General features: G+C 38.5%; 1 protein-coding gene across 1 annotated transcript in view; it reads left to right on the forward strand.

The window, feature by feature from the left end:
• Positions 1 to 2190: 2190 nt before the first annotated feature.
• PTAR1 (protein prenyltransferase alpha subunit repeat containing 1) overlaps positions 2191 to 26979 on the forward strand; it is a 34113-nt gene continuing 9324 nt past the window's right edge. Inside the window, exons 1-6 of the mRNA XM_084225478.1 lie at positions 2191 to 2278; positions 5952 to 6121; positions 12712 to 12778; positions 18514 to 18618; positions 22244 to 22457; positions 26256 to 26572. Of these exons, the coding sequence (XP_084081604.1) occupies positions 2193 to 2278; positions 5952 to 6121; positions 12712 to 12778; positions 18514 to 18618; positions 22244 to 22457; positions 26256 to 26572 (959 nt within the window). The 5' untranslated portion in view covers positions 2191 to 2192. The remainder of the gene's footprint in view (positions 2279 to 5951; positions 6122 to 12711; positions 12779 to 18513; positions 18619 to 22243; positions 22458 to 26255; positions 26573 to 26979) is intronic.

Below are 26979 nucleotides of genomic sequence, written 5' to 3' on the forward strand. Positions count from 1 at the left end.
ATTTGTAATAAATAGAAAAGCAAGGACAGCGGTGATGCACTTTCACTCATGTTGGCCATGCAATGTGATCTACTTAGAAAAATATTAGGCCATGGAAAATCACTAAGACTGATGTGCCCTTTTCCCCATGCACTTGTTTCCACCTCCACAAAGGAGGGACAACTAGTACCATCTGTGAGACACTTTCACAAAAAATATAATACTGAAATCAATTGCATTAAACTCAGTTGGACTTGTCCATAAAGCTCCAACAAATTAAAATTGTTGGGGGGCACAGAAACAAGCCAAGATTATTACGTGTTTTGTGAAGGTGGCCATGAACAAATTAACACCTACATTTCACACCTGGTGAATTGGATTTGAATTGCAAGATTTTAACCTTTTAGGCATTTATTTACTTAATTTTAATGCACTAGGAGTTTGTTCTGTCACTTTAGATAGTTAGAAGGACATATTATTCTGTACCCATGAGAGAAGTCCTCAAGAAAATCATTTCCAATACTTTTGAGACTGCCCCAGATGACATAGGAATGGATTAATCAGGGAAATGTCTTTTCTGTGTGTAACAGAGAGATAATTTCTGACTATTGAACTACAGTGTATTTTCCACAGTTTATGCCCTATGTGAAATGTAATGAAAGAAATAAATTATTATAATTTCCCCAAAATTACAGTGAGTAAGCATTATTGGCTGATAATTCAATAACTGCCAAAAGCTACTATAAAGTATCATGTGCAATATTAACACCAATGCCCATATTACAAGCTTTGACAATGTATAGAATTGCTAAAATGTACAATTTAAATAAATTTCATTATGACATTTAAATAAGAATAGCAATTTAATATTCAGTCCTCTTCAAAAGGTATGCATGAAATCATAGACACTATATTGTCAGTTGATTGCACCATTCTAAGTAACTACTATTGCAACTTTTTAGTACATTAGTAGTTTTGTATCAATTTTCAGTACTTTAAGAACTTTGCATTGTTATGGTTAATTTTCACTTATACCCAATAGTAAAACCAAAAAAAACCACCAAAACCCCAACCCATCACGAACACAAAAATTAGACTTTTAATCCAGAGAGTATTTTTGTCATGATTAATGACATCTGAAAGTTGTTTCATTTAGGTCTAATTCACCAAAACCTCTTAACAGAATTACAACAATGAAAAACCCAAACCAAACCAAACTCATAGCTAGAACTATTTCAGTCACTGTATTCCCAGACTGAACTTCAATTTGCTGCTTTTCACAAATGTGATTCAAACCTGTACACAAACAAATGGATAAAGCGAGAAGGCAATGAGTCAGAAAAGGTATACTGTGCATTATGTAAAACTAACTTAGTCCTTTCCAGTAAGGCATAAATTAAAAATTATGGATTATGCTGAACCCAGAAACCTAAGCTATTTTGAAAAAACTGCTTGCATTTTTCAGCTAATAATATCTCCCAATATTCACCAAATGTTTCAACATCTTTCCTCATATTTGTAATCTTGCTTATTTGACATCCAGAATGTATCAGTTTGCTTCAACAATTTTAGACACCACACATCATAAAAAGTGTTTATACATTCTACAAAGTAAGTGAAAACCTGGAATAGCAAAAATATGTAACACAATTCCCTGAAGCCAGCATTATTTAGTCTAAATTCGTCCACTTAATATATGGGCTATTTAAAAGGCCCCATAAAACGTCCCATAGGCCATTTTATTATTACTATCTTTTATTTTTAAGGAGACTATATGAAAGGGTCTACCAGACCTCTTGTTGGGGGGGGGGGGGGAAGGCAATCATGAAGGAGATGATGATGACATTGCAAGCTTTCAAATTAGAGACAAATCAACTACGCGGGGCTAACACTTTGTAAATATATTAATTTCTAATGACAAGCAAATACATCAGTTGCGGTCCAGAATTAGAATCGCCTCTTCGCATTCCGCCTTGAAGACCAGCGCTCCCATATCTACCGTGAGTCAGGAGAAGATATACACACAGTGCTTATCTTTTAAAGCTGCGCGGCCTAGCGCCACTGCTGACATGAAAAAGGCACGGACCGACACACCCGCGTCTGAAGGACCGGGCGCCGCTCCCGCCCGTCCCCGTCGGCCGCGCCCCGGCACCGCCCCGTGCCCGCCGCGGCCGCGCTGCCCCGGAAGCGCTCCTGCCGCCGCCTGCGGGAACATGGCCGAGTCGCCGGAGGAGGTGGCTGTGCTGGTGCAGCGGGTCGTGAAGGACATCCGCAACGCCTTCCAGAGGAACCCACACATGTGAGTGCGGCCGCGGCCGGGCGGCGCGGAGGGAGCGCTTCCCGCGCTCCGGCCCGTGTGCGCTCCGCGGCCGCCGGCGGGCGGGGCGCGGGTCCCGGCGGGGCCGGCCGGGGCTGGGGCCCGGCCCGAGCCCAAGGTCACGCCGTCAGCGGCCGCGGGGACCAGCGGGTTTCCTGCGAGCGGGAGGGCCGGCTCCGGGCGGCTGCGGTGACACCTGTGCGTCCGTGGGGCAGGGCGCCGTGTCCCTGTCCTCGGTGCTCTCCTGCCGCCGCAGCTTCTCCTGGCTCGCTCCGGGAGCCTGAGGCGTGGAGACCGGTGCGGCCGCAGCCCGGCGGCCACCAGCGCCCCGCTGGTAACACGCACCGCGTCATGGAAACCTGCGAGGGCTCCGCGGTCTGAGAGCGATAGATATATTTTCAAAGAAAAGTTGCTAGTGACCTCTCTCTGTACTCGATGTTTGGCAGTGTTAAACTCATCGCGCAGTCGGGATGGGGCTGAGCTTGCCCGCGAATGGGCCAGCCCTGCCGAGCCCCGCAGGAGGCAGTGGGCTCTCTGTCTGCCTGGAGCAGAGCTCTGGCGCTGGTGGGAACAAAGCTTAGGATAGGAGCCTTCTGAATTGTACCTTTGGACAAACAGAACGGCGTGGTGAATGCCACCTTCAGACCCATATCTGTTGGTAGAAATGCTAGTGCTTTTTATTGTGTGTTGTTGTGAGGAAGACAAAATGACTATGAAAATGCAAACCAAAGTAATTATCTTGTGAGAATCAGATTTATCCAGCAGTCTGGGGGGCAGATGGTCTGTTTTATTTTTCAGTGTTGTTGACCAGCATTGAGACCCTGTTTTAAGTGCCTCCCATACTTCTCTTTCCCAGAATGTATTTCCCCAGCCTTTAAGACACAAACTAGGGAAGTATCTTTTAACCTATATGCAAGCTCCATGTTGGTTTCAGCTGATAAGGTAGCACATAATGAATAACAACTTCCTAATTTAAGCGACATGTATTTGTGTCAGCTGGAAACTCTGCAGTCTCTGAGGTAGTGGCCTATTAATATGTTCCAGAAAGTGATAAACTAAACAATCGCATAGGAAAGTTTTATGTCACCTAATTTATCCCTTTGCTTAACAAGAGAAGATTAGAGTGAATATTCTCATGTTTCTCTATATGGGGTAAGCAATTTGTGTGGGCAGCCAGGTTTTAAAATGCAGCATATGGACGCTGTTTAATAAAAGGCTGCGTTTTGCCTTGAAGCTTCATTTTTAGGATATGAAGCATAATGCGCTGTGAACGGCCAGTATTTATGAATGAATGTTCTGATTTTTTCATAGTTCCCACTCCTCTGCCAAAATGCTTTATTGGTAGCAAACTTGGAGATGTTTTTTAAGAATTTGCTGTTATTGCAATTTCCTTTCATTGATGCAATCTCAGAGATGAAAGTAGGCTGCAAGAGTTGTGTGTGCTGAGACTGATGCACTGTGACATGCTTCAAGTGAAAAAGCACAAGCTGCTGCTATTTTATCTCTTGAAGTAGAAAAAGTGACAGTCTTGTCTGCTAGATTTCTGAAGTGGTTGAAACTACTTGAAATGGGATTCTTCAGGCCAGTGTTAGTTGTGGGCCCTTTGCTGTGCTGCCTCTGTGCCTCAGGAGCACCAGGCTGTAGTTGTGCTGGCCGGGTCTTTTCATGTATCTGCATCTTTGTCTTCTGCTGCTGACCAGCTGCAGTTCCTGACAGGTGGTATCCTGGATTCAACCTGTTAAAGATCCAGGTTTGAATTATTTTTCATGGGAACTGCCTAGCTTCACTGAAAATAAGGAATCTGCTACATGCATGATGTTGCTGTTCACATACCATACTTTTGTCCCACACTCACCTCTTTTCCAGCATTTCTTGACCCTTTTCAAAGGCTTCTTGTACACCTACCCACTTGTCAGCTTTGTGCATACTGTGCCTGTCTGTCATTTTGGCGTGTTCAAAGCAGTATTGTGAAACTTAGCTCACCCAAGTCAAACCTCTTGCATTTGGTAATATGTAAAGGTGTGGATGTTTGTTTTGTGGGGTTTTTTCCCTCTTCTTGCTGTTTCCCTTTGGTATACTGTTTGTGAGTTACAGCTGGTAAGTTCTTATGGTAATTCACCTAGTTAATTAGCCAAGCAGTGCCTGACTGCATCTTCGTTGCTTTTGGAGACTTTAATGTCCCTGTATGCAAGGCCAGGCAATGTTTTGCCGAGGACTAGGTTTAGCATTCGTACAAGAAAGACCCAGTGATACGTACAAACTTCAGGCTATTAAGATACTGTGTTGAAAGAAGCAGACTGGAATGTCATTTTAGGTTTAATCTTGCTTCTTGAAGAGCTTAGCTTGTGTTAAATAGAGCAGCACAGATAAGGATCTTGGTTTGATACCCATTTCTTGCTTTTTAGTAGGGTAGGAGAATACTTTTTTCTTCTCTCTCTTCTCAGCTGACTGGGAAAGCAAAAGGGACCTAAATGAGTGTTTGGAGACAGAGCCACGTGATTGCAAGTGTTTTACCTTGAGTTCACCTTTACCTGTTTTTTTTGCGGCTTATGATATATGTTGTGATGTATGGAAGATCAAATCTGTTTTCTGAATAGGCAAATACATTTCTTAAACAAGCACACTGTGTCACTTTTGATTACCTCAGTAATAGTCCAGTGAGGACACAGAACTAAATCAGCACCTGCAGAGTACCCAGTAATAAACTTTAATTAAGATAATTGAGTTGAGGTTTAGGAGCTGACACTTGCCATGTGTCTGTAAATCTTGTATTAAGAAGACTTAAGATGGAGAATTTGTTTTCTGAGATCACAAGAAATCTTTTTATCCTGTGTGAGATCTGAGGATTTCCCTCTTTGGCAACAATTTTTTCTATTGAGTGGGAGTTGGTGGAGAATTGATGCATAATTGAAATAAAATAATGTTGCTTTATGTCTAAACAAGTATGAATCCTTGATGAGCTGTGTTTATTTCTAAGAAGCTGCCAAAGCTGCTCTTCAGCATACTAGAAAAACCTGACAAAACGTAAAATATGGTATGGCCCGTTGAAACTGAAGAGCTGAGTCTCTTTGGCTTTGTTTGCTGGTACAAATGGTCGTGTTTGTTACTGTCGTTTCAAAGGCTTACATTTCTCATACAGAGTTGTAATCTAATCAGCCTGGTGTCTGTGTCTCAAATCTTCCCCCAGTTGATCATGCTGCCTTGCACAGGACAATGAAAAATGGTACATATGGACGTGAGCATATTCTTCTGTGTGATCCTTGGTGTCAGAGCACCTGGTCATGCTGCTGCAGGACATGCCTGGGTAGCTTTTGGTCAGTCAGGTGCCTATATTAGTTAGCATGTTCTGTTACTCTTGCTGAAGCAGCAGTTACAGCTCTGTTACATATTTATTACAAAACCAGGGATGCTTGTCTTGATTCAGGGGAGTTAAACTGCTTGTATGATAGTCTAAAAACAGAAAAAATGGGGCTTTCATCATTTAGGATCTTTGTAAAAATCAAATAAAACTATTCAGATTACGGATTTCAGCAAAGACAAGGAAAAAAGATGATGGAATGTTTGGTTGGAAAGCATTGCCAACCATTGCACATTGAGAAAAATAATTGCCACTTAATGGAAATAAGCTTAATTATATTTCTCTCTGTTTTTTAAGAGATGAAATTGGATTAATACCCTGCCCTGAAGCCAGATATAACCGGAGCCCTATTGTCCTGGTAGAAAACAAGCTTGGTGTGGAGAGCTGGTGTGTGAAGTTTCTTTTGCCATATGTCCACAATAAACTTCTCCTCTACAGACAGAGAAAACAGTGGCTGAACAAGGATGGTAAGTTCTGAGTTGTAGAAGAGTATATTAAGTGATCTTTAGTGCACATTTTTTATTTATTGTAAAATCATTTAGTTTGGAAGGGTTTTAAGATCCGAGTCCAATCATAAACCTGACATTGCCAAGTCCAGCACTAAACCGTGTTCCTTACTGCTGTGTTTACATGTCTTCCAAAATACCCCTAGGGATGGTGACTCTACCACTTCCTGGACAGCCTGTTTCAATTTTGACAATGCTTTCAGTGGGGAAATTTTTCTTCATATCCAGCCTAAACCTCTCCTGGTGCAGCCTGAGACCATTTTCTGTTATTCTGTTTTTTGTTACCTGTGAAGAGAGACTGACACTCACCTGGCAACAGTTTCCTTTTATGTAGTTTTGGAGAGCAGTAAGGTTCTCCCAAGCCCCCTTTTCTCCAGGCTAAACACCTCCAGCTCCCTCAGCTCCTCTTTATAAGACTTGTGCCCCAGTTGCCCTTCTCTGGGCTCACCTGCAGCACCTTGATGTCTCGGTGAGTACATGGAGATGGTCACTGCTGTGATCCTGCTGGTCATACCATTGTGACCCAAGCCAGGATACCCTTGGCCTTCTTGACCACTTGGGGACATTGCTGGCTCACGTTCAGCTGGTTCTGGCTGGCACCCCGGGTCCTTTTCCACCAAGCATCGTTCCTGCAAGCCTGGGTGTTGCATGGTGGTGTTGTGACCCAGGGGCAGGACCAGTCAGAACCTCCTACATGTGGCTTGTCCAGATCCCTCTGCAGAGCCTTCCTGCCGTCCAGTAGATCACTCCCACCCACAGTGGTGTAATCCCCAAACTGACTGAGGGTGCACTCAGTGCCTTTGTCTGTGTCATTACCCTTCCTCATGCGAGTTTAACCTGTTGTGGAAAAAACGGTGGTTACTCAGGAGAGCGGGCTCAAATTAAACAAGTTTATTTTCATTTGAAAATAAAATTTCATTCTCCCTTGCCCAAACTGGAAAGGTTAGAGACAGACAACTTCAGTGAGTTATTTGAGGAGGTGATGTTAGTTGATACAGAAGGAATTTTCTCCTGTTTTCCTGAGTCAGAAGGAAGATGTGGCATATACCTACCGTAAGAAATGAGTGCAGTGTGTTTCAGATGCAGAGGTACCAGAAATCATTAGTCCCTACAGCTTGGTAATTTTAAAGTTTATTTCCTTTCTAATCTCTTTGTTTTGGTTTGGTTTTTTGTTTAATTTGCACTAAAAATTCTTTTGTATATGTTCTTTAAAAAAATTCAAAATAAAGAATTATGAACGGGTGTGACATAGCAGGTATTTCACTGCTTATAAGGTGTCCTGATCAGAGTAAGAATGAAAAAGAATAACTAGTTTATGATACAAGTTTTTGTTTTTTTTAATTTTTTTTTTTATTTTAGAGACTTCTTTCTAGTATCTTTTACCTGCTGTGGTACTTTTCATATCCCTTAGAAAGAGGGATATCTGTTCTCTTGAAGCACCCTGTGACCACTCACAGAGTTCATATCCTTAGTATCTAACATGCAACTGGATTTCAGTTTTAGATTGTTACCATATTTTAATTTTTTCTGTTTAGTTGTAACTAACCTCTCCATAAAGCACAGACTGTATCCATTTTACTTCAACACGTGTGGGATTGTCTTCCCCTTCTGAAGCACACCAAACAGCCACCATTCATTCAGTTGTGTTGATTGCAGCTATAACAAAGCCAGTCGCCCTGGCTGCTTTATACAATAGTTAAAGAATTATGTTTTAAATAGTGGGATTTTAGTGTACATCTGGTGCAGACTCTAGCACCTAGTCATAACTAACAAGGTTAGTGTTACTGCTAGGTAAGTTTTTGGAGTAGGTCTGTGTAGATCAGGAGATTATGTGTGGCCAGTAGCATTTCTCTAATGATATCTACTTTTCTTTAGTGTTTTATTGCTGTATTCTGTTTCACTTTAAGTGGATGAAGTCAGATGTGCACTGATGCTCATTAAAGTGTAGAGTGGGGCACAGTCAGGTGGTGTTGGTCAGGTCTGTATATGTGCACTTGAGCTTCTTTTGCCTTTGGTGATGATACAGAGAAAGATCAAGGTTTTAGTGGATCTTGGAGTGGGAGCATTCTTAAGGCAGAGAGAGTTGCCTGGTTTTGTCTGCCTTATGGTGGGGTCTAGATTTGCTAAACACACTTTGATTTCTTATTACAAATGTATGGATGTATAATGCAAGCATTTTGGAAGGAGTAGCATGAAATGGCAGGCAAGGCAGATTATGACGAGAAGGAACCCGTTTTCCTGGCAGCATAGAGTCTTCCAGTGTTAGCTGTACACCTCGAGTGATGTTAGAGTAACAGTGCACTGGCTTGATCCTTAGAATCAATTACCCTTCGGAAGAGTAGCTGAAAGAAGTTGAAGTGTTTTCATGTGTTGCTAGGTATGACTGACCCATTAACTGTGTTTTATTTTTGTCTAACAGATCATTTGTGAGTGTTTGTGTCATTGTGTTTCCCACATTCCTCCTAGAGGGTTAATGACCTGTCATTATGTGGACTTAATAAATTTTACATTGCCCTTTATTTTTTAATTTTTATGTAATTTATTTCATTGAATGTTTTTTCTCATTACAGACATCTTTAAAATAATCTTGCTAGGGGATGTGTATTGCTAACATAAGTAACTTCCATTTCTTCTTGAGGTTTGTGGTTGGACCTGTTAAGACCAGGATGGTTTTGATCACTGCCACCAACCAGCTGCTGATTTATTCAGTTCTTATAGAAACCGGTGATTGTGACATTCCAAATTTGAAATTTGTAATGCAGATGATTACAAAATTCAATAAACAGAGCTTTAATACAGGGGATGTAATTAATGTTGACTGACACATAACTAAATGCAAATTTTAGCATATAAAGGGTTGAACCTACAAGCACAGGCAGTCTTAGCAACACCAATGGTTCTCATTGCAGTGCTTTTGGAGGTCTGAGGTAGGAGTGTGTGATGTACATTTTTGTTACGCTACAGATATTCAGCAGGGAGACTTCATTTTGGTCTCAAGTGTTATTGTAATGTCTAAACATTGAAATTTCCACACAGAGAAAAGCTTCTTGTTTCAAGCCAAACTACAAGCATTGAGATCTATTTCACGTTTTTGGGTGTCTGAAGACAGCTGGTAGCCATTACCTGTGTGCTGGCACCCTGCTCCAGTCACACCAGTGCAGGTGCTTTGTCAACCTGACGATGCCACAGGGATGGTGTTTGCAGGCCTCTGCTCTCCTCACAGGTGAAGGGAACAACCTTCTTGCACAATCCTTCCTCTCAAAATGCAGCTCAGAAAACTCTGTCAGTAGCATGTATTTTAAACTAGTGCCTGCTTGGCTTTCTTTCAAAAATGAAACTCGATTCTGTTTTGTCTCTTCGTTTACAAAATGCACGGTTTCAGAGGTGTGCAAAGAGGTGATCTACAGCATTTTCATGTCTGCTGAGGTTTTCTGTAACCACTGTAAAACAGAGTCAGGTCCTTCATGTTAAAACCACGTTTGTAAGGGAGTTTAGTATGTTTTACCGTAATTGAGTTTCACATTTGATAAAAGGTTTGAGCAGAAACTGAACTGCAGTGGTGGAGAGAATGAAGGCAGAAGTCTTTTCCCGGTGGGCTTAGAGACTTGTCTCTGAGGTGTCATAAGTGTGTATATTCTGTCAAGAGATGTTAAGGTTTTCTCTTACGTATTCTCAAGGATTTTGCACCAGATTGCTTTTGTGCATGAAAGTGCATGTCTGGTATTTGTCAGGGTAGGTGTTTTCTTTTGCATCTAGTAAAGAAATAGATTTGTTTATTACTTCTTCAGGACTCAATTGTATATTCTACTGAAGCTTGTTATAAGTGGTGATAGCAAATGTAGTCTCTGCTCACCTCTTCCTGTTTTGAGTCACTGTAAGCCATTTAAAATAGAACAGAGGAGAAAAACACGGTGCTGATTCAAGTGTCTGCTTTCAGATGTGGTGTCTGGTATTTTTTCTGACCGGGTCCTGGAAGAAGGAGGTGCTTTATAGTCTTTCATTGGTAGGTTAGTGACACAGATGTGTAGTTATAGTTTATTTTGGATATTTGGTATCCAGAAGCATGACTGCTCCTGCTGCTATTATTTGAGTTTAGAAATCTAAATTTTACAATATGTTTTTATCCTTTCTCCATTATTTTTCAAATTTATGCATGCATACTATTTATGTTATGTCAAGATGGTTTTCTAAAATTGTTACAAATTACTCACAGAATATCTAAAAAACTGAATACAGACATATTTAAAGGTGTGCTAAAACCACATTGTTTTATTTGTCCTTTTTCAGGGAAGATTTTAGGAGATTGTTAGGGAGATTTTAATATGCAAAAGGACATGTTCAGTGTGAGCACCTATAATGCAATAGTTTGCCTGAAGTGTATCTAGTAGAAAGTAATTTTAAATTGTAAATAAAAGATGTTAGGTTTTGTTACTGACACGGGGGAATAGTTGGCAAATACTATCATTGTGTGCCAGATCTGTCATAAGACTTCCTATTCAAAAGTGGCTCAGAGGTTAATAAATTGGGCCATTTTTCTACTGAAAAGTGGCTTAGAGGTTACTAAATTGTGTCATTTCACATCACTGGCTCAGAATCCACACTTCATAAATCCTAATCTGTTACTTACATCAAAGAATATTGACATGGAAGAACTGGGCTCTACTTGGAGATCTTCCTTTTATCTGCGTCTTTCCTTTGATAATATTCAGGACGAAGTGAGCCTCTGTGATGGGAAAATGGACAAAATGCAAGCAAGTTCTGTTTAAGTTGGACTTGATTGGGTGCTGTTATGGACCTTTGAGATTACCAGAATGGGAAATCATGACTAAACAAGCTGTGTCATTCCAAGTAGATTTGAAAGGCTTTTCTGAGATGTAATAAAAAAAACTGAAATAGGCTATAATAAACTATTGCTTGATGTGCATATAACAAGTGCAGTGGTAGTACCTAATAATTGCTAAAACCATTATTGCAGGTAAAATGGAAAATGTACATAAAACAATCATAGCTCACAATTTTAACTATACCTCCTTATAAAAATTATGTTTTTGTAAAGGCTCGAAACTGATTTCTGAATGTAAAATTGAAACAGTACCACAAAACACTTAGCAGATGTTTAATTTTATGTATGTTTGATTTTGTGTATATGAGTAATCCTGGTTATTTGGATTGGGATAATCATCTGCATAAAATTAAATGGGTGTTGAAATACTTTGCTGGTTCAGGAATTGGCTAAACCAAGGAATAATATTTGTACATTCAGGCAGCAAATTAGGAAGAAGCTTTGCACATATGAAAAATATTTATTCCTTGGCAGGAAAGAGAGGTTTAACTTGTGAAAACAGAAAGTTAAGTTCGTTTCTTGAGACACTTTTCAAAACATTACAGCTTAGTGCAAAGTCAACAGTACACCAAAGAATTCCCCACCACGCCCCCCCCCCATCACCCCTTGCATTATATGGTGGCTTAGCATGTTCTCATAAGGAAGAACATAATGTAAGGCACAGAATTTCTTTGTTGGGCATAAATGATCAATCAGACATAAGGTAATATATGAAGGTATTTCACTTTTAGAGCTACTTAAGTACTGACTCTTGTTTCAAAGGTACCTGAAGCCAAATCCTTTGCGGTTTGAATTAATTTATGTATTGTTACTGTGGAATTTTGTAGCAGTTCATTTTGCAGTCGTACTGAGTGCACTAACCAGAGATCTGTTTCCCTGAGATACCATCCCTTTTCCTTCAAGAAATGAAGTACCTCTTATTTGCTGGAAATCACCTGAAGTACGATCTAATTAGTATGTTAAATTCAGGGTGATTAGGAGAGAATGTAGCCAAATTTAATACAGAGGTTGTATAGTCACATTCAGTTTTTATGACATAGTTAAAAATAAGTGTAATACATAAATCTACAGTATACAGTGCTTAAATGCAGGGATGCAAACAAATGTTTTGGTTTTTGCTTTGGTTTTTTATTGAATTAGTCTTAAAACTTCAGTCTGAGGCACTTCACAATGTATTTAAAGTGTTTTCTATACAGTTTAATAGGGAGTATTTTGTAATCCTCATTCGTAGCTTTAATTTTTTAGCTACAGGTTTTTTTATAGTGTATGTATTTTTTGTAACAGGATGATATATGGCAGCCATCTGCAGTTCAAACTTGTTCTAAAATAAAAGGGTATATTTTTACTTTTCTGTAGTATTTTTAAAACCTTGAACTTTCTTCGAAGAATTCTCTGATTCTTGTATATAGTGTGTGGTTAAAATCACTGAATACTCAGGGATTTTATGTTATGATTTTTCCTTGCTCAGGGCATACTCAGTTTATTATTTTAAATAATGAAAAGGGAGGATATGGCAGATCTTGCTCCCTCTTAAATGAACAATTAATTAATGCTCTCTCATTTCTGGAATAAGAGCAATATTTTACAGAGGTATAGCTGCCCATAGCAGAAAGACTTTGAGGAATGAGAGGGAGTAAGGGTCTGCAGAGAGATCAGTTCTGTGTGCAAATCATTGCTAATCTTAATGTCTCTTGCTTCATCATTTTAGAGCTGATTGATATCACGTGTACCCTGCTACTGCTGAACCCCGACTTCACCACTGCTTGGAATGTGAGGTATGTTGCACTCAGAAAATGCCATCAAAAGACCCAGGCCTTACATGAGTCATCTGAAAGCTTTGTTTCAAGTGGTTGTTAGTGACACAGCAAGAACTTATCAACTAAGAAATGATGAGGGAATGTTAAAAATCTCTTCTTTCCTATATGCTGCAGATAGTTTGAGACTGCCCTTTTTTGCTTTTTGTTGGGTTGGTTTGTTTGGTTGGGGGTTTTTGTTTGGTTGGGTTTTTTGGTTTTTTTTTTTGGTTTTTTTTTTTAATTGTAGGCTGATGATTACAGTGCTGCATATGAAGGTATGTTTGCACCACGTTTTCAGGGTGTGTAAGACCCACTGAACTACCGTTCCTCTTTCCTCTTGCAGTTAATGAGGGTAGTGCTCAGCAGGTGTCTGCTGTGTGTATTCACTGTTCTCATTTTTACCTCTCTGAGTTCTTTGAGACTCCAGCTCAGTTTGCTGCCACTACCAGTGTAGGCTATCAAAGCTCAGTAGGTACACTGCAAGAGAGGGGGACAAGGTGTCGACCCTTTGTTGCAAACACATTTCCCCCCTCCCCTCTACTTTCTTGTACCTGTTGAGTTTAGCATAGCTGCATCATTGGTCAGCCTTCAGAACTTGTCCAGGAGTCATAATGGAGGAGGAGCAGGAATTTACCTCCTTGCTCTTCAGGAGGTGCAGAAACAACAATTCATTACAATTTTGTAATCTTACAGCTGTTTTGTAAATTTCAGAGTTGGAGGAATATTGTCTTTCTGCTGCCAAGGTAAGACTGGAGGCAGTCTATAAAAGCTGTTGTTTCAGGAGGGCCAGAGGGCTGACAAAACTGTGGTAGTCTCTAGGAGTGCAGTAATGGTAAACAGGACTTCTGTAGTTACAGTGCAGGTGGTGCATTAACAAAATAACCTAGAAAGATGATGGCTGCGTCTAGTTGTCAGCCCGAGTTATGACAAATTCAGCTTTTCCTTTTTTCTTCTTTCACTGCTGATACAGTTCTGAAGGATTCTGTATCTTTCTATCTCTCAGGTCTAAAAAAGAGGGATGAATGTAAAGCAAAGGGTTTAGTGTCATGAAAATGTATAACTTGAGTAGCTATGAAGTGTTAAAATGGAATTAGGAGCTTTTGTAAGTACTAGAGCTGTTACAGTAATCTCATTTTATGGTAATTATAATTGATTTTTTGTTTCTGTTTTGTGGACTTTTTTAATTGCACATGCATTCATCCTTATCAGTCAGGCTTTTTTGTGTCTGAGAGCTGAAAGAGTTAGCTTTTATGTGCATGAGGAGAGTAGCACAAAGATATAAGTGGAATTAAAAATGCTAAGGAATATGGATAAGGATTGTTTTCTCTTTTATGATGTTTATGATTTACCAAAACATACAAATTACTACAGAAGTGGGCCTTACTCCCCGAACTGTTGATTAGTGATCTAGCAGTCAGTCTGTCCTTGAAGCTCTGTTTAGCATCCGGAGAGATCTTGTTGCACAAGCCAGTCAGTATCTGTGGAGGTTACCAGCAAGCCCATTTAAGCAGAGGAACTGCTTTGCTGAATCTGACCCTTCATTGATCTAGGCTTCTGCCGGGAGTTTGCTCTTTCTTATAAATAAGAAGCTTGACTAGGCCACTATTCAAGCAGCAATCAATTTATTTATTCATATGGTAAAGTATGAGCAAAACAGTGCTGGGTAAAATGGGGGAAGTTTTCCCTCCAACTGCATACCAATAGTTGGGGCTTACAGGTATTTATAGGGGTACTCATGAGCTTTCTCAGCAGTTTCTATTCCAATTTTTACTCATCAGCAGTTTTATTCCCAATTTTTGCATCACAATTCTATACATTATTGTGATTTAGTTTTTCTCAGGATGCGTCCCAAAAAGGAGGATCCCCAGATGGTGTTGGTAGTTTCCGAGATGTTGTCCAGTTTCCGCAAGAATAAAGACGAATCCTATCTGGTGAAGTCCAGCTCCCCAGATGTGGGTCCACCTTTTTAATTACAATGACTATAGATCTCACAACAGTGATGTCCAGCTTGCCTTGGTCAAAATTATAAATCTTTGAGATGATGTTTATCTTCTTTTCTCAAGCTGTTTTTCTCTGTTTTGTTAAGGCGTGAGATAAGCATATTTCCTTTATATATATTCCAAAGCTATAGTTTCAAGGATACAAGCAATATTCTAAAATTATACTTCAAAAGGTTGTTATTGCAGCACCCTCTGACTACAAGCAAAAGGCAACATCCTTAACACTTTAATTCAAATGCTCCTAAATCAACCAGGTTAATTGCAAACAAAAGATAGGTTCCAAGGCCTTCTTCCATGCTTTACTTTCCTCAGTTATTATTAGAATTCACAACTGTCCCACTGTTGGCCTCCACACATACCGCAGTCACAAATACACACATTGCCTGTCTGTACCTGACACGAAACACAGCTTTGTATTTCACAGAGCGGAGGCACTTTGGTTATGTTGACATATATTTCAGCTTCTTTTTGAAATTGCAAATCAAGCTAGCCAGATGTGTGACTTAATAAGAAACAGAGTAGAGGACCGACTGTGTTTTGTACAGGTGCTGGTGATAAATTATTATCCTGAGGTAGTCTGAACTGAGAACTAATTGTTGAGACTTGCACTCTGCTTGCAGAACATGATAATATGTTGTGGGATGATCGGTTTCTTGTTGCCCAGACAATGTTTGTCATGCCAGGTTAATCTTTAATTCTCCATACACTGATTCACTGCTTTATTTTGAGGGAAAAAAAAAGCATTATAGACTCTTAAGTAACCTAAAAAATTAAAAAGTGTTCTAGTTGTTTACTGAATAGTAGCCCTGCACACAGTGTGTTTCTTGTAATTTATTGACTTTTTCTTTGTAGCCTGGGATAATCTCTTTTTCATACATTGAATTCTACTGAAAGCTTCAGGGATAGTGGTTGACTCAGTAGCACTGAGCTTGAAGATACAGGAAGAGAGAGAAAAGTAAATCCCTTCCTGTGAAAGGACACAGAACTTGGCAGAGCCATGTCAGAGGACTTGAATGGTTTTATGGAAGACAAGTGGGTATTTCAGCTGACAATCATAGAAAGTCGTATCTGAATAATGAAGCACAGGAGAACACAGAACTTTAGACATGTTATCTAGGCCATCTAGGACTAGATGGTCTGCCTTGACTTTGTAGCTATTCTGAACAGCTGTAATGTGCCTACTACATACTTTTGGTGTTTATTTATTTATTCAAATTAGAAGTGACTGGAAAGTTACAGAAGAGCAGGAACTATAACCTAAACCCTGAGACCCTGAGCAAGAGGTAATTATATGGTAGAGAAAGACTTGTCAAAGAGTAATGTGTCACTTCCTAGGAACTGAGAGAGAAACCCCACTTATACTGAATGGCATAAGAGGTATCTCTAGTTGTTAATCCTAAATTCAGTTAGCTTGTGTTTTTAGAAGTTGAAAAGTCTTGCAAGTTAAAATGACGAAAATTTTTATGGAAGTGATTGTAAAGGAATTTTTATAAATGCCTTTGTTCTTCCTGTTATATGTCCTGGCATGTACAACTGATGAAAAGGTAACAAGATGATCTGAAAAGTCACATTTTGCTTTCAGATATAAATTACTTCAAAGGTGTTAGCATAAGGCAAGAAAAAATTATTCCAGATTATCTTTTAGGGGAGCTATAATCCTTAAGGCTGAAACATTATCTATGGTCCACATGGCAAGAAAGTAAGCTATAAATTATATATCCCAAGTTGGATTTTAGCTGAAAGAGCTTAGAAGAAGTTTATGTGTTGAGTGTATGGTATTTCAGTCATACTATTTCTTGCAGTCGTTTGTGAATGGGGGGATCTCTCATTTGAAAATCATTACAGCTAAAAACAGCTTTTCTACTACAACAGTGAAGGTGGATCTTGTCTGTACTGCTCCTCAACTTTGCAAAAGAGGAAGTTTTAAAAGTGTGTAAGTGTGAGTCTGTTTACATAGAGTGAATGTTTTAATATAGAAGGAATACTTTCTTCACTGAAAGTTTTAGTTTTGAAAGATAGGTGGCCTGGTAATCTAAATCTTTGTTAAATATGTACATGTATTTGTTTTAAGTATCAGACCGGTCTAAGCTGTATTTTCATTGTGTCTGTGTGGTAAGTAATTTTAACCAAAATGTCACCTTTGCATTGCAGTAATGAGGCAGTTGTTCCACCTGCTCCTGGTGGAACCACTGAGTGTTTATTTTGCCTGCTTTCCAAATTTGAGTTCATTGGAGCAGAATGGTCTGGTCAGTCTGCCACTTCTGGTTGGTATATCTGACCTGCCTGTTAAAAACCATCTGAAAGCATCCAATCTAAAGCATGCTGGAACTTGGTTGAGATAAAAGCAGGTTCCCCAGTAGCTATCAGAAGCAAAACTTCCGTAAGGATTTATACATTCGCCACTCTGCTTCCATTTTAAATATTTGCTCACTGTTAGTGTTGCAACCATTAGCTTCTGCCTGTGGTTATAAGTTTCAATTACAGCAACACAAAGCCAAAGTACCAGATGGAGTCATTTTCCTACTAAAAATTACCAACTCAGACAGAAAGTATGTACTCACAGAAAGGAAATAAGTCAATTTGTTTGTGAGACTCGGGCCATAACTTCAGGACAACAGAATGTTTTCTGTGTCAGACTGCAGAGTGTTTGCCTTCTTATTTGATAGCAGATTTTTCCAGAATATATTTCCTCCCCTCCCACTGAGGTCTTTTGGTCAGAGAGTTGATCATCTGCTCCTTGCTTACTGGTGCCATACCTGTCATTATGATGAATCAGGAATTATTGGAAAAACCAAAACCCAAACCCATGCCGAAATTGCTTCTGCTTCTGCCACTCTCAGTTTTTAGTTGTGACTTCTGCAGGTTCTGGGAAATGTGTGTTTTCTTTCTGCAGATTGTAACTTTGGAACTTACTGTATTTTTACTTCAAAGCTGTTACTTACTGGATTGGAGAATAGGGCATGAAGACTAATGCCCTTGGAGTAACCATTGGTGGGGTGATGTCTACAAACATGCTCAGGACAGGCAATAAGAGTTATAAAGCTAGAAAGAATAGAGTGAGGGGTAGGGAATTCTGTGCAAAGAAGGTGAGAAGGCCAAGTACAGATTTTCATTTTGCTCTGTCTGTGGGAGGTGTTCTTGTAAGAGTTGTGTTGGATGAATATTAAGTTTTGTCTGGGCAAAGTTTCGGGTTTTTTTAACCAAAGATTGTTTTACATTTAAGTAAACGGAGCAATTGCATCCTTTTTGTTAAGTTTGTAAAACATTCTACACAGAGAATAATTTCCTTTTTCTTATAAATTTAGGGAACCTTGACACTGTATCTTGAACAGTATTTAAAAACTAAAAGTGTGGAGGAGGAGTACTATGTGTAAGAGTATTTCCAGATGTACTCATGATCTAAGGGCTTCATTTCAAGAAGGGATGTTTGTTCATATATGTAACCCTACAGGTAGTTGACTCAGTAATTTCTGGGTAGGTTTGAGAACTAACAGGTTGTATATGTTCAGATTAAGTTCTTTGTGCACATATGTATAGTACATATGTATGTATAGTAGAATGGATTAATGCACCAATGGGTTTTTAAACTCTTGTAGTTTGACAGTGAAGTTCTGTTATGATACAAAGAAAATGCCATGAAATTTGTTATTGGGATTTGTATTCTGTTTTCAGGTTACTACTTTTATTCACACAGATTTATTTTATCTTTTATAGGAAAGAATTAATACTGTCTGGCACTTTAAATCCACTTAAAGATTTGCATCTTGGAAAACTGGCGTTAACCAAGTTTCCAAAGAGTCCAGAAACATGGATTCATAGGTTGGTTTCCTTTGCCTTCTATTGACTCCTGAAACAATTTTACTAGGGTTTTTTTCATTTCCTGTTATTGGCTTAAGGAGAGTTATAGATGTAGGAGGACAAATAAAAATATATCAGAATCTTTGAACCAGTCATACTGTGCTTTGGCTTTTGAAGCTACCTGTCTATATTCTGCACTTAGAATTGAAATCATATGTACCTTTTCTGCTGCACATTTTTTAAGTAAACTTTGGAGGGGGGATAAATTTCCTTAGAGGTGTATCATGTCTTGCAGCACCTAAAATCCTCAATCTGAAAATTCTAATTCCATCAGTTGTAACTATTTGAGCACTGTAGGTTTCTCCTTTCCCTCAGATTTACTACTGTATTGTTTGTCTACATTTCAGAAAGTGAAGATTCTATTAAAGCCAACCTTTGTAAATAAAGCTGGGTTCTTTTCCCTTTCAGTACTGGTCTTTCTGGTTTGGTGAATTTATTTTTATAATTTCTAACTTAAACTAAATTGTTCAGTCATATCTACTGGATATCAAAATAGCAGATCACATGTTTGGAAGACTTAACTCCAGAGTTACTCAGGTTCAAAAACTGTCTCAGTCATGAACTGACCGTAAAATGCCTGTAGCAGAGCCAAGTGAAGCATAGATTCATTGCTACAAATAAAAAGGTATGTCAATCTTCTATAGATAGCCCAAAAGAGGTTTAAATGTATCACATTAGGAAACAGTTTGCAATGTTTGTGTTTTATATGTCCAGCATTAGGGCAGCTGTAAAGTTGATACTGCATCAGAGACTTCATACTCTATAAAGAACATAAAACTTACTGACTATATGAGAATTTTCGGAAGTGGAAGTTGTTGGTAAACTCTTGTTCGTCAGTGCATGCATAAACTTAAAAGTCTCAAAGTAAACCTAGTAATCAATGCCTGGAATATTCCAAGGTGTTTCATTGATACAGCAATTACAATGAATTTCTGCAGCATCGATTTTTAATTTTGATGTTCAGCTTCTTTTCATCATCCTTATGCTACTGACTTGTGCTGCTTGATGGCTTTGAAGCAAAAGTACGTAGTTATAATGGGAAAGGAACTTGCAGTTTGTCATAGTTTACCTTTTCTACATGGCAGCTGACAGCAGAAAAATAGGATTTTTTTTTTTGTGTTAATACTTCTCAACCTGGTGCCATCCATATCATTATGATGATCAATATGTTTTTATCAAATAAGTCAGAATGTTAGGTTCTTTATATTTATTTACATTTTAGAAATAATAAAAAATTCTGACTATAACTTCCATGCAAATGTAAATTAGGAGTATTTTGATAGTGTCATAATTTGCTTTTCTTTCTCTTTCTTGCATACATCAGAAAAGGTGTATTTTAGGATGATTGCACAAATGTTTGGCTTGGATTTGGATATGCTGACCATGATTAATACATGTTAGAAAATAGGAGTTGCAAAAATACTTCTCTGCATCAGCACAATGATTAATTTTGGGTTTCCTATTTCCCCATGGTCTTAAATCTCAGACAGAAGATGCAAAAACCTATAATGGGGCTATTAATAAAATTAAGTAAAACATAACCAAATTTTTTTTTCTTATGTGGTGGAGAGACACTCAGTGAAGATGTCAAATACCTGTCATTTTGTCAGATGACCTCCTGCTTTATATTTTGGGGGTTCAGATATAGCTTGTGCATATGCAGTCAGTATATCTATTGATTGTGCAGTTGTCACGTAACAGTCCTTTGTTTGTTTGTTGTCATTCCAGGAACTGTAAGAGCAATAGTAACATGCAAAAGTGAAAGTGACTCCAAATTAACAGGAGTAAAATTAATGCAGGAAATAGAAAAAGACCAAATAATACCATGACATTTAACAGGTTCCAGAAGTATATCTTAAGTCTTCTGAGCTCGTGGTTGCACTGTCTAGGAAGTAGCTCTAATTTAATTTTATGGGTTTTTTGATACTGTAGCCACAGAGACCATAAAGTCTGTATTTTTTCACTCTCTCCCACATGTGAAATTTTTAAGATTTCCTTGGCTTATAAAGCCTGCTTGTTTTAAGAAACTAAAATAATTACAGAGTTGAAATATTTTGTCTTTATGGTTTTACTCAGATGTTGATGTTAATGAAATAATACACATCTTTTGTTAAGAGTGACATACTCATTGAGGTTTTTTGCCTAGAATATTTTTGAATTTTCCATCTTTTGCATAACTGTGGACTAAAATAAAAAAAATACAAAAGGTGATGTTTGGATCAACAATATTTTTAAAAATTAAAAGTTAACTCTTCAAAATTACCACATTTCATAAAATACTGTTATACAACAGTCAGAGCATGGTTTGCTTAGCTGTACATCCTTATTTAGAACGAATGGTGTATAGCGAAGAAAGTGTTCATACACTACTTGTAACTTTCTGCTGAGAAACAGAGTCAGTTTAAAATTGCATTCTTATAAATTGTCTTCAATATTTTCTTCCAATACTTTGTTCTTTTTTGATAACCGAGTGAAAAAGATACAATTTAGATAAAACCCACCAGTGAACAAGCATATTGTGAATGTCTTCAAATGAGAGAAAAAGCAGATGAGTTAACAATTTTTTTGTAATACATGGTTAACTTACTTTTTTTTTATATGCATATATATATGTAGGAATACAATTCTACATATGGCTTGCAAAATAGAATTCTCTCTTTCAAAAAAGCTCATTTATTACTTTTATTTTGTTTATTGATTTCTTCTAGCTTGGAGTTAAAAGAAATTTTGACACCTTTGAAAGTGGCAATTTATTGGGTTTGGAACCGATGTGAGCCAGTACAAAACAGGATAACCTCTATGTTGCACACTAGAGGATGTCAGTCTCTCCAGAGCATTCCACACTGGACCATAGCAATTCCATTGACATGTGGTGTTCTGTGGAAATTTACACATCTATAATCTGTTTCTGTAGAACCCTTTTGTGTTGGGGCTGCAGATGAAGCATTGAGGTTGCCTCTAAAAATGCTACTAAAATTTTGTCTGAAGTAAAAATCTAGGAATCCATGCTTGTCTCAGACACGTGAAATCAAATATGTGTAATCATCAGCAGAAACATTTGTTTTGTTTATACCTATAGCCCTTGAAACCATAAGCCTTTTGGGCTTTGCAACTGCTGGTGGTGTACAGAAACCAGTTTGAATAGGGGCGTGCAGTACTGTCAGATGTAAAAGATACTGAGCAGAATGAATTTTTAATTAAATCACTTCTTTCTGTCTTGCTTTGACTACTTCATTTTTAGTGCAAGGCATTGAAAGAGAGCATTAGAAATTTCATGCACATGCTGCTTGCACTCTTTCACAAATTTGCCGTTTCCTTCCATTTTATTTTATAATGCTGTAAGTAGCCATGATCACTTAGAGTGAGCAAACTGATGCAGCCTTGTTGGGAGTGGGAGTGCGATGATGGTGTCATAGTTTATAGCATGGCAAGTGTTCAGATGGTTGTTCACTACTCACTCATTGCCTAGCTACAGTATAGTTCAGAGAGTAGAAGTTCTGGAAAGGTTTGATTTATGCACATGAAAAACCATCTTTTTCTCTTGAAACTGCTCTCTCACCATTAACCCTTTACATCATTTAACCAGACGTTGGGTGCTGCAACAGCTAATTCAGGAAAATTCCCTGCCCAGTCTTGCAACTAAAGGAAACTTGGGAGCAGCACCTGTGGAGAGGATTCACCGACTAGTGCAGGAGGAAATGAATGTCTGCTCTGAAGCTGCTGGGAGATATCCAAGCAACTACAATGCCTGGTCCCATCGTATCTGGGTTTTACAGCATTTGGCAAAGCTCACTGTCAAGGTATAATGCAATAGTGAATAAATTCTTAAATTTTCTTAACAAAAACCCAAATACTGGTTTGCAAAGCAGATTGTATAACATGAATGAAGAGTATCAAGTGAAGTTATCACAGTTGTCTCAGAATTCTGTAATGTGGATCTTCATATGCCAGGGACTTGCGGCTGTTCAGCTTCCTCAAGTGGTTCTGAACCTGCTCTTTGCTTATAGTGGGAGGGAGGTGGTTTCCCCACACAAGAGTCTAGAGGATCAGGGACTAGAGAGAAGTGGGAGGGAGGCCTGACTGCCAGTGAAGACTGAGACAGCAAACTCTGTACTTCATCCTTTTCCATGTCAGTTGCCACTGATTCTTGTTTATTAGGGAGCATACACTCTCCTTGGTCTTTTTTTGTGACCTGTGTACTTACACAGTCCCTTCTTGTTATTTTTTGCACCTCTTACTAAGTCCTGTCTAGCTTTGCTTTGGCTTTTCCATTCTTTAGAGGTTTTTTTATTTGTTTGGTGTCTCATGTAACACCTTCAGCAATTTCTGTGTTTGAATATGTGAAAAGTATGATAAATTTCAACAAGATGCAAGACTGGAATCATGCTGAAAAATTGACAGATAAAGCAGTCACTGATAATACAGCCATTTAGTTCTTGCAAGGTTGCCTGACATTAAGGAGTACCTGTATTATTTAGGGCTGTATTTCTGCTATAATACAAACTTTGCCTGTAGTTTGAAGTGTGCAAGGAAGCAGAGGCCCAGAAACCTAAATTATATGTTGTATTATCATTTAAATATGACTTCTCAAAACAAGTTTATCATTAACAAAGCTGTTGACCTGCTGTGGAGGATTTCAAGAGGTATGCTGTGTAATAGGATTTTGGTTATTCTTTTCCCTTTGATTTGACAAACCTAAAACTACTGCAGACTGAATTTCAGCTCAAGCTCTGGGAAAAAGATTTAAAATGCTAGAGAAGAAAGTTTTGGCCCAGTAGGAAAATTTACTCAAATGATGTAGATGTTTCTTCTTTCTTACACTAGACAGTCAAAAACATTATCTTTTTTCAATATAGAAATTTCTGTTTGTTCTAGCTGCAGAATTTGAATGGCATTAGCAAGTTTACATAGTGTTTAAAGAGTGTTCATTAACATAAATCAAGGATTTGTCAAGAGTACATTGTTTGAAACTAATCTAATAATTCTGGTATTGGAGTACTTGCCATGGAAAGCCCGATTTCAGCTTTCACACATGACTGTACAGTTAGTTAGTGGGGTTAGACCATGGGCTCCAGATACCTACTAAAAGATGGGTGCCTAATTAGGGAACTGGGGTAGGAGAGTGGTAGGGGTGTAGTCTTAAAATTCATACACACCGTGTTGCTTCAGTGAAATCATGCAGATCGAAAAATAGATTGTAGTTCAGCAAGGATTGACAAACTTTTTTGTTTTCTTTAGATTGGAATACTCAATTTAATAATTAAAGGGTGGAGATTGACTGATCAAAGGGTGGAGATTGACTGATCAGACCCTACAATAAAACAAGCAAGCAAACAAGTAGTGGGGTAATTGTCATGAGGCAGCACTTCTCTTGTGTGATGCCCAGAAGACAACATGTTCATAAGACAAAGTAGTTTTTCTTGTAGCCATCCCCAGTAATGCCTTAGCTTTTTCTTAGATGACAGTGTCTTCAAAAGTGCTACTTTATGTGAGTGCTATATTTATTTCGTTATCTTTAGAAGTTTGTTTCCCCAGTTCCTTTGCATCTCCCCAGTGTCCCAGACCAGGGATGAAGTTCAGATCTGCAGTTCACAGTTGGAAAAGCGCTCTAAAACAAGCAAGCACATGGTCAGGGAGGGTGTAAGATGGAGTGCAGACCCAGAGGTTGAGACAAAGGTCACTGAGCACACATGTCATGTTCTGGGAGAGGCTGCCAATTCCATGGTAGTCAGCTCACCACCAGAGGTAGAAAAGAGGTTGTCAAGAGTGGGGAGGGAAGAATTTTCATATAGTTTCATCTTTCTTCACAGAACAGTGGCAAAAGGCTTGTACTGACAGAGATGGAAATGGAGAAAGCTGGCTTTCTAAAATCCTCTTGGATTTCACCATTAGCCGGCTTTTTCTTTTACTTCCAGTTGTTAGAGGCATTTTCCACTGGTACTCTGAGTTTCCTAGGTAGGAGGCTGTTTTTTGTAGATCTGAAGATGTTTTTCTAGCAGTCTTCTGTGTTGCTTTTTTAAAAAAGATGTTCTGGTTCAGGTAAGGAGTAATGCTGGAAATAATTTTGTTCCCTTTGTACAGGGAATTAAAATGCATAATTAAGATGTTCCCTTGTAAATTTGTAGTTTATAAATATTTCGGATAAATTAATTGGATTCTTCCAAGGTCTTCATTGAGCATAAATGTGACAGCTGAATAAAGGCTGATCTGATTTTTCTGAGCCTTATGTTTTTCTTAATTAAAAATTAAGACTTAAAAATTTTGAAGTTCAAAAGTTTAAAATACTAACCTTAATTCTATGAGGAAAGGAAGAGCTGATCTTATGGTTTAAAGTGCAGATCTGGACATGGATTTTTAGCCTCCTTAAGAATTCTGTGTGTGGACTGTTACTTAATACTGCACTTCAGTTTGCTGATCTCTAAAAGGAAGGTGATGCTGGTATCTTTTGGCAAGATGTAGAAAACATGATGATTATCTAGAGTAGAAGACACTGTTTGCATTGTGTTTGGTCCCGTTTCTTCTAGAACAGATGCCCCCCAAAAAGCTATATAGCTAGCCTTGTGTGTTTCCATGATTTTCTTTGTGGGAGGCTGTGGCTTTTGTGCTGCAATATCTAAAAGAAGGACTTCTACCTATGAAAGTTGTTTTGCATCAGCTGGTCCTGTTAAGTGATGTAGGTAGCTTTGGAGAAGAGGTTAAAAGCTACAGTATACCATAAGACTATTAAGATTACTTCCAAAAGTCTTTAGAAATATATGAAAACGGTAGTTTTAATCTCTTTGGGTAGTTTAAGCTCCAGCGAAGAAGCAGTATGAGGAGGGAGGTTAAGGCCTGTGGAAAAAACCAAACCAGTGGCTCTAACAGAGAAAGCAAAGCATAGTAAAAGCTTTGTCTGGGAGCCAAACTTGCATTTCCCTCCAGAAATGAATTTTGAATTTTAAAAGCACTCAGTATTCAATTCACAGACAGTTCACAGGAGCCAGAAGTGTTAAAAACAAAGCTATAGTTTTCAGTTTAAGTATTTGGCAGAGTTGTTATGAAAGCCTTTCTAGGTGTTCTTCAGTAGTAAAATCAAGCAACCTGATTATGGACAAGTACTTTTATATATCACCAGCTCTAGGACTTTAAACATAGTGTTACGGTCGATATTCTCTTATGGAAAAACAAGGTGCAAATTAAGTTTGAGTTTTTTTCCTTTTAAGCAACTCACTCTTCTGACACCCACAATCTACTGGGTAAAAAGTAAAATTCTTAAAGCTAATAGCAGTGTAGTTTGTGCTAACCATTCTGAGATTGTTAAATCACTGCTTATTTTGTATCAGAGTGGTTTGGGATTTTTTCCCACTCATCTTGTGGGTAGGTTTCTGAAAAACCTTTTCACAGTTTGGAAGAAGTATTAATTTGTTTTCTGTAGAGATGCCAAGATACTTTTCAGCACATCATAGAAAAGGCTCAGTGATAGTTCTTTTTTCTGTGTATTCTTAAACCATTACCACAGTGGCTGAAATCCCCAAAGAAGAGATTACCTTAATGCAGAAACAGTAGTGTTAAGTTCCTCCATTATACAGGTTGATAACTGTGCCTGCATTTTGTTTCAGGTTCTCCTTGATGAACTTTCATCCACTAAATATTGGGTATCCATGCATGTCTCGGACCATAGTGGATTTCATTACCGCCAGTTCTTGCTCAATTCCTTGATACGCAGAACGGTGACTGACAAAAACATACCAGTACAAAAGCAAGTGGTAAATGAACAAAGCCCTAGCCTTCAGAAGGAGGAAGAGAGTGCAGGGTCAGAAGCTGCCTGCACAGAGGAGCAAAGTGTGGATCTCCCCGGCCGTTTAGATGAAGAGATGGAACTCTGCAGTGAACTGATTGATAATTACCCAGGGCATGAAACCTTGTGGTGTCATAGGTAAGATTGACCTGGTTAAAAGAGTTTCCTTCTGATTTGTGGATGATTCTTTACATGGTATTTCCAAACAAATTGTTCTGGTTTTAGGAAGTACCACTCAATAAAAGGTTTTTAAGCTACTATGTATTAAACCTTTGGAAAATGTTCAAGAGCATAATCAGAGCTATTGTGTAGGAAATTTGATTTGGCTTAAATATCTTGTGGTGTAAGCTCCACTTGTCCCTATAATTTGTGTAAGAGAAGCAAGATGCTGGTAATGAGCCTCTTCACACTTTAAATGTTTAAACAACAAAAAATGTACAAAATGTCAACCGAAGACTGGGTACAGAAAAAGTTTGCTTTACTAGCTGGGTGCTGGTTCCTGACTAGGTAACAGGAGATTTGCCAGAGTGACATGGAGCCCTTTT

Source organism: Fringilla coelebs (assembly GCF_963513975.1).
Source record: "Fringilla coelebs genome assembly, chromosome: Z".
NCBI classification, from domain to species: Eukaryota; Metazoa; Chordata; class Aves; order Passeriformes; family Fringillidae; genus Fringilla; species Fringilla coelebs.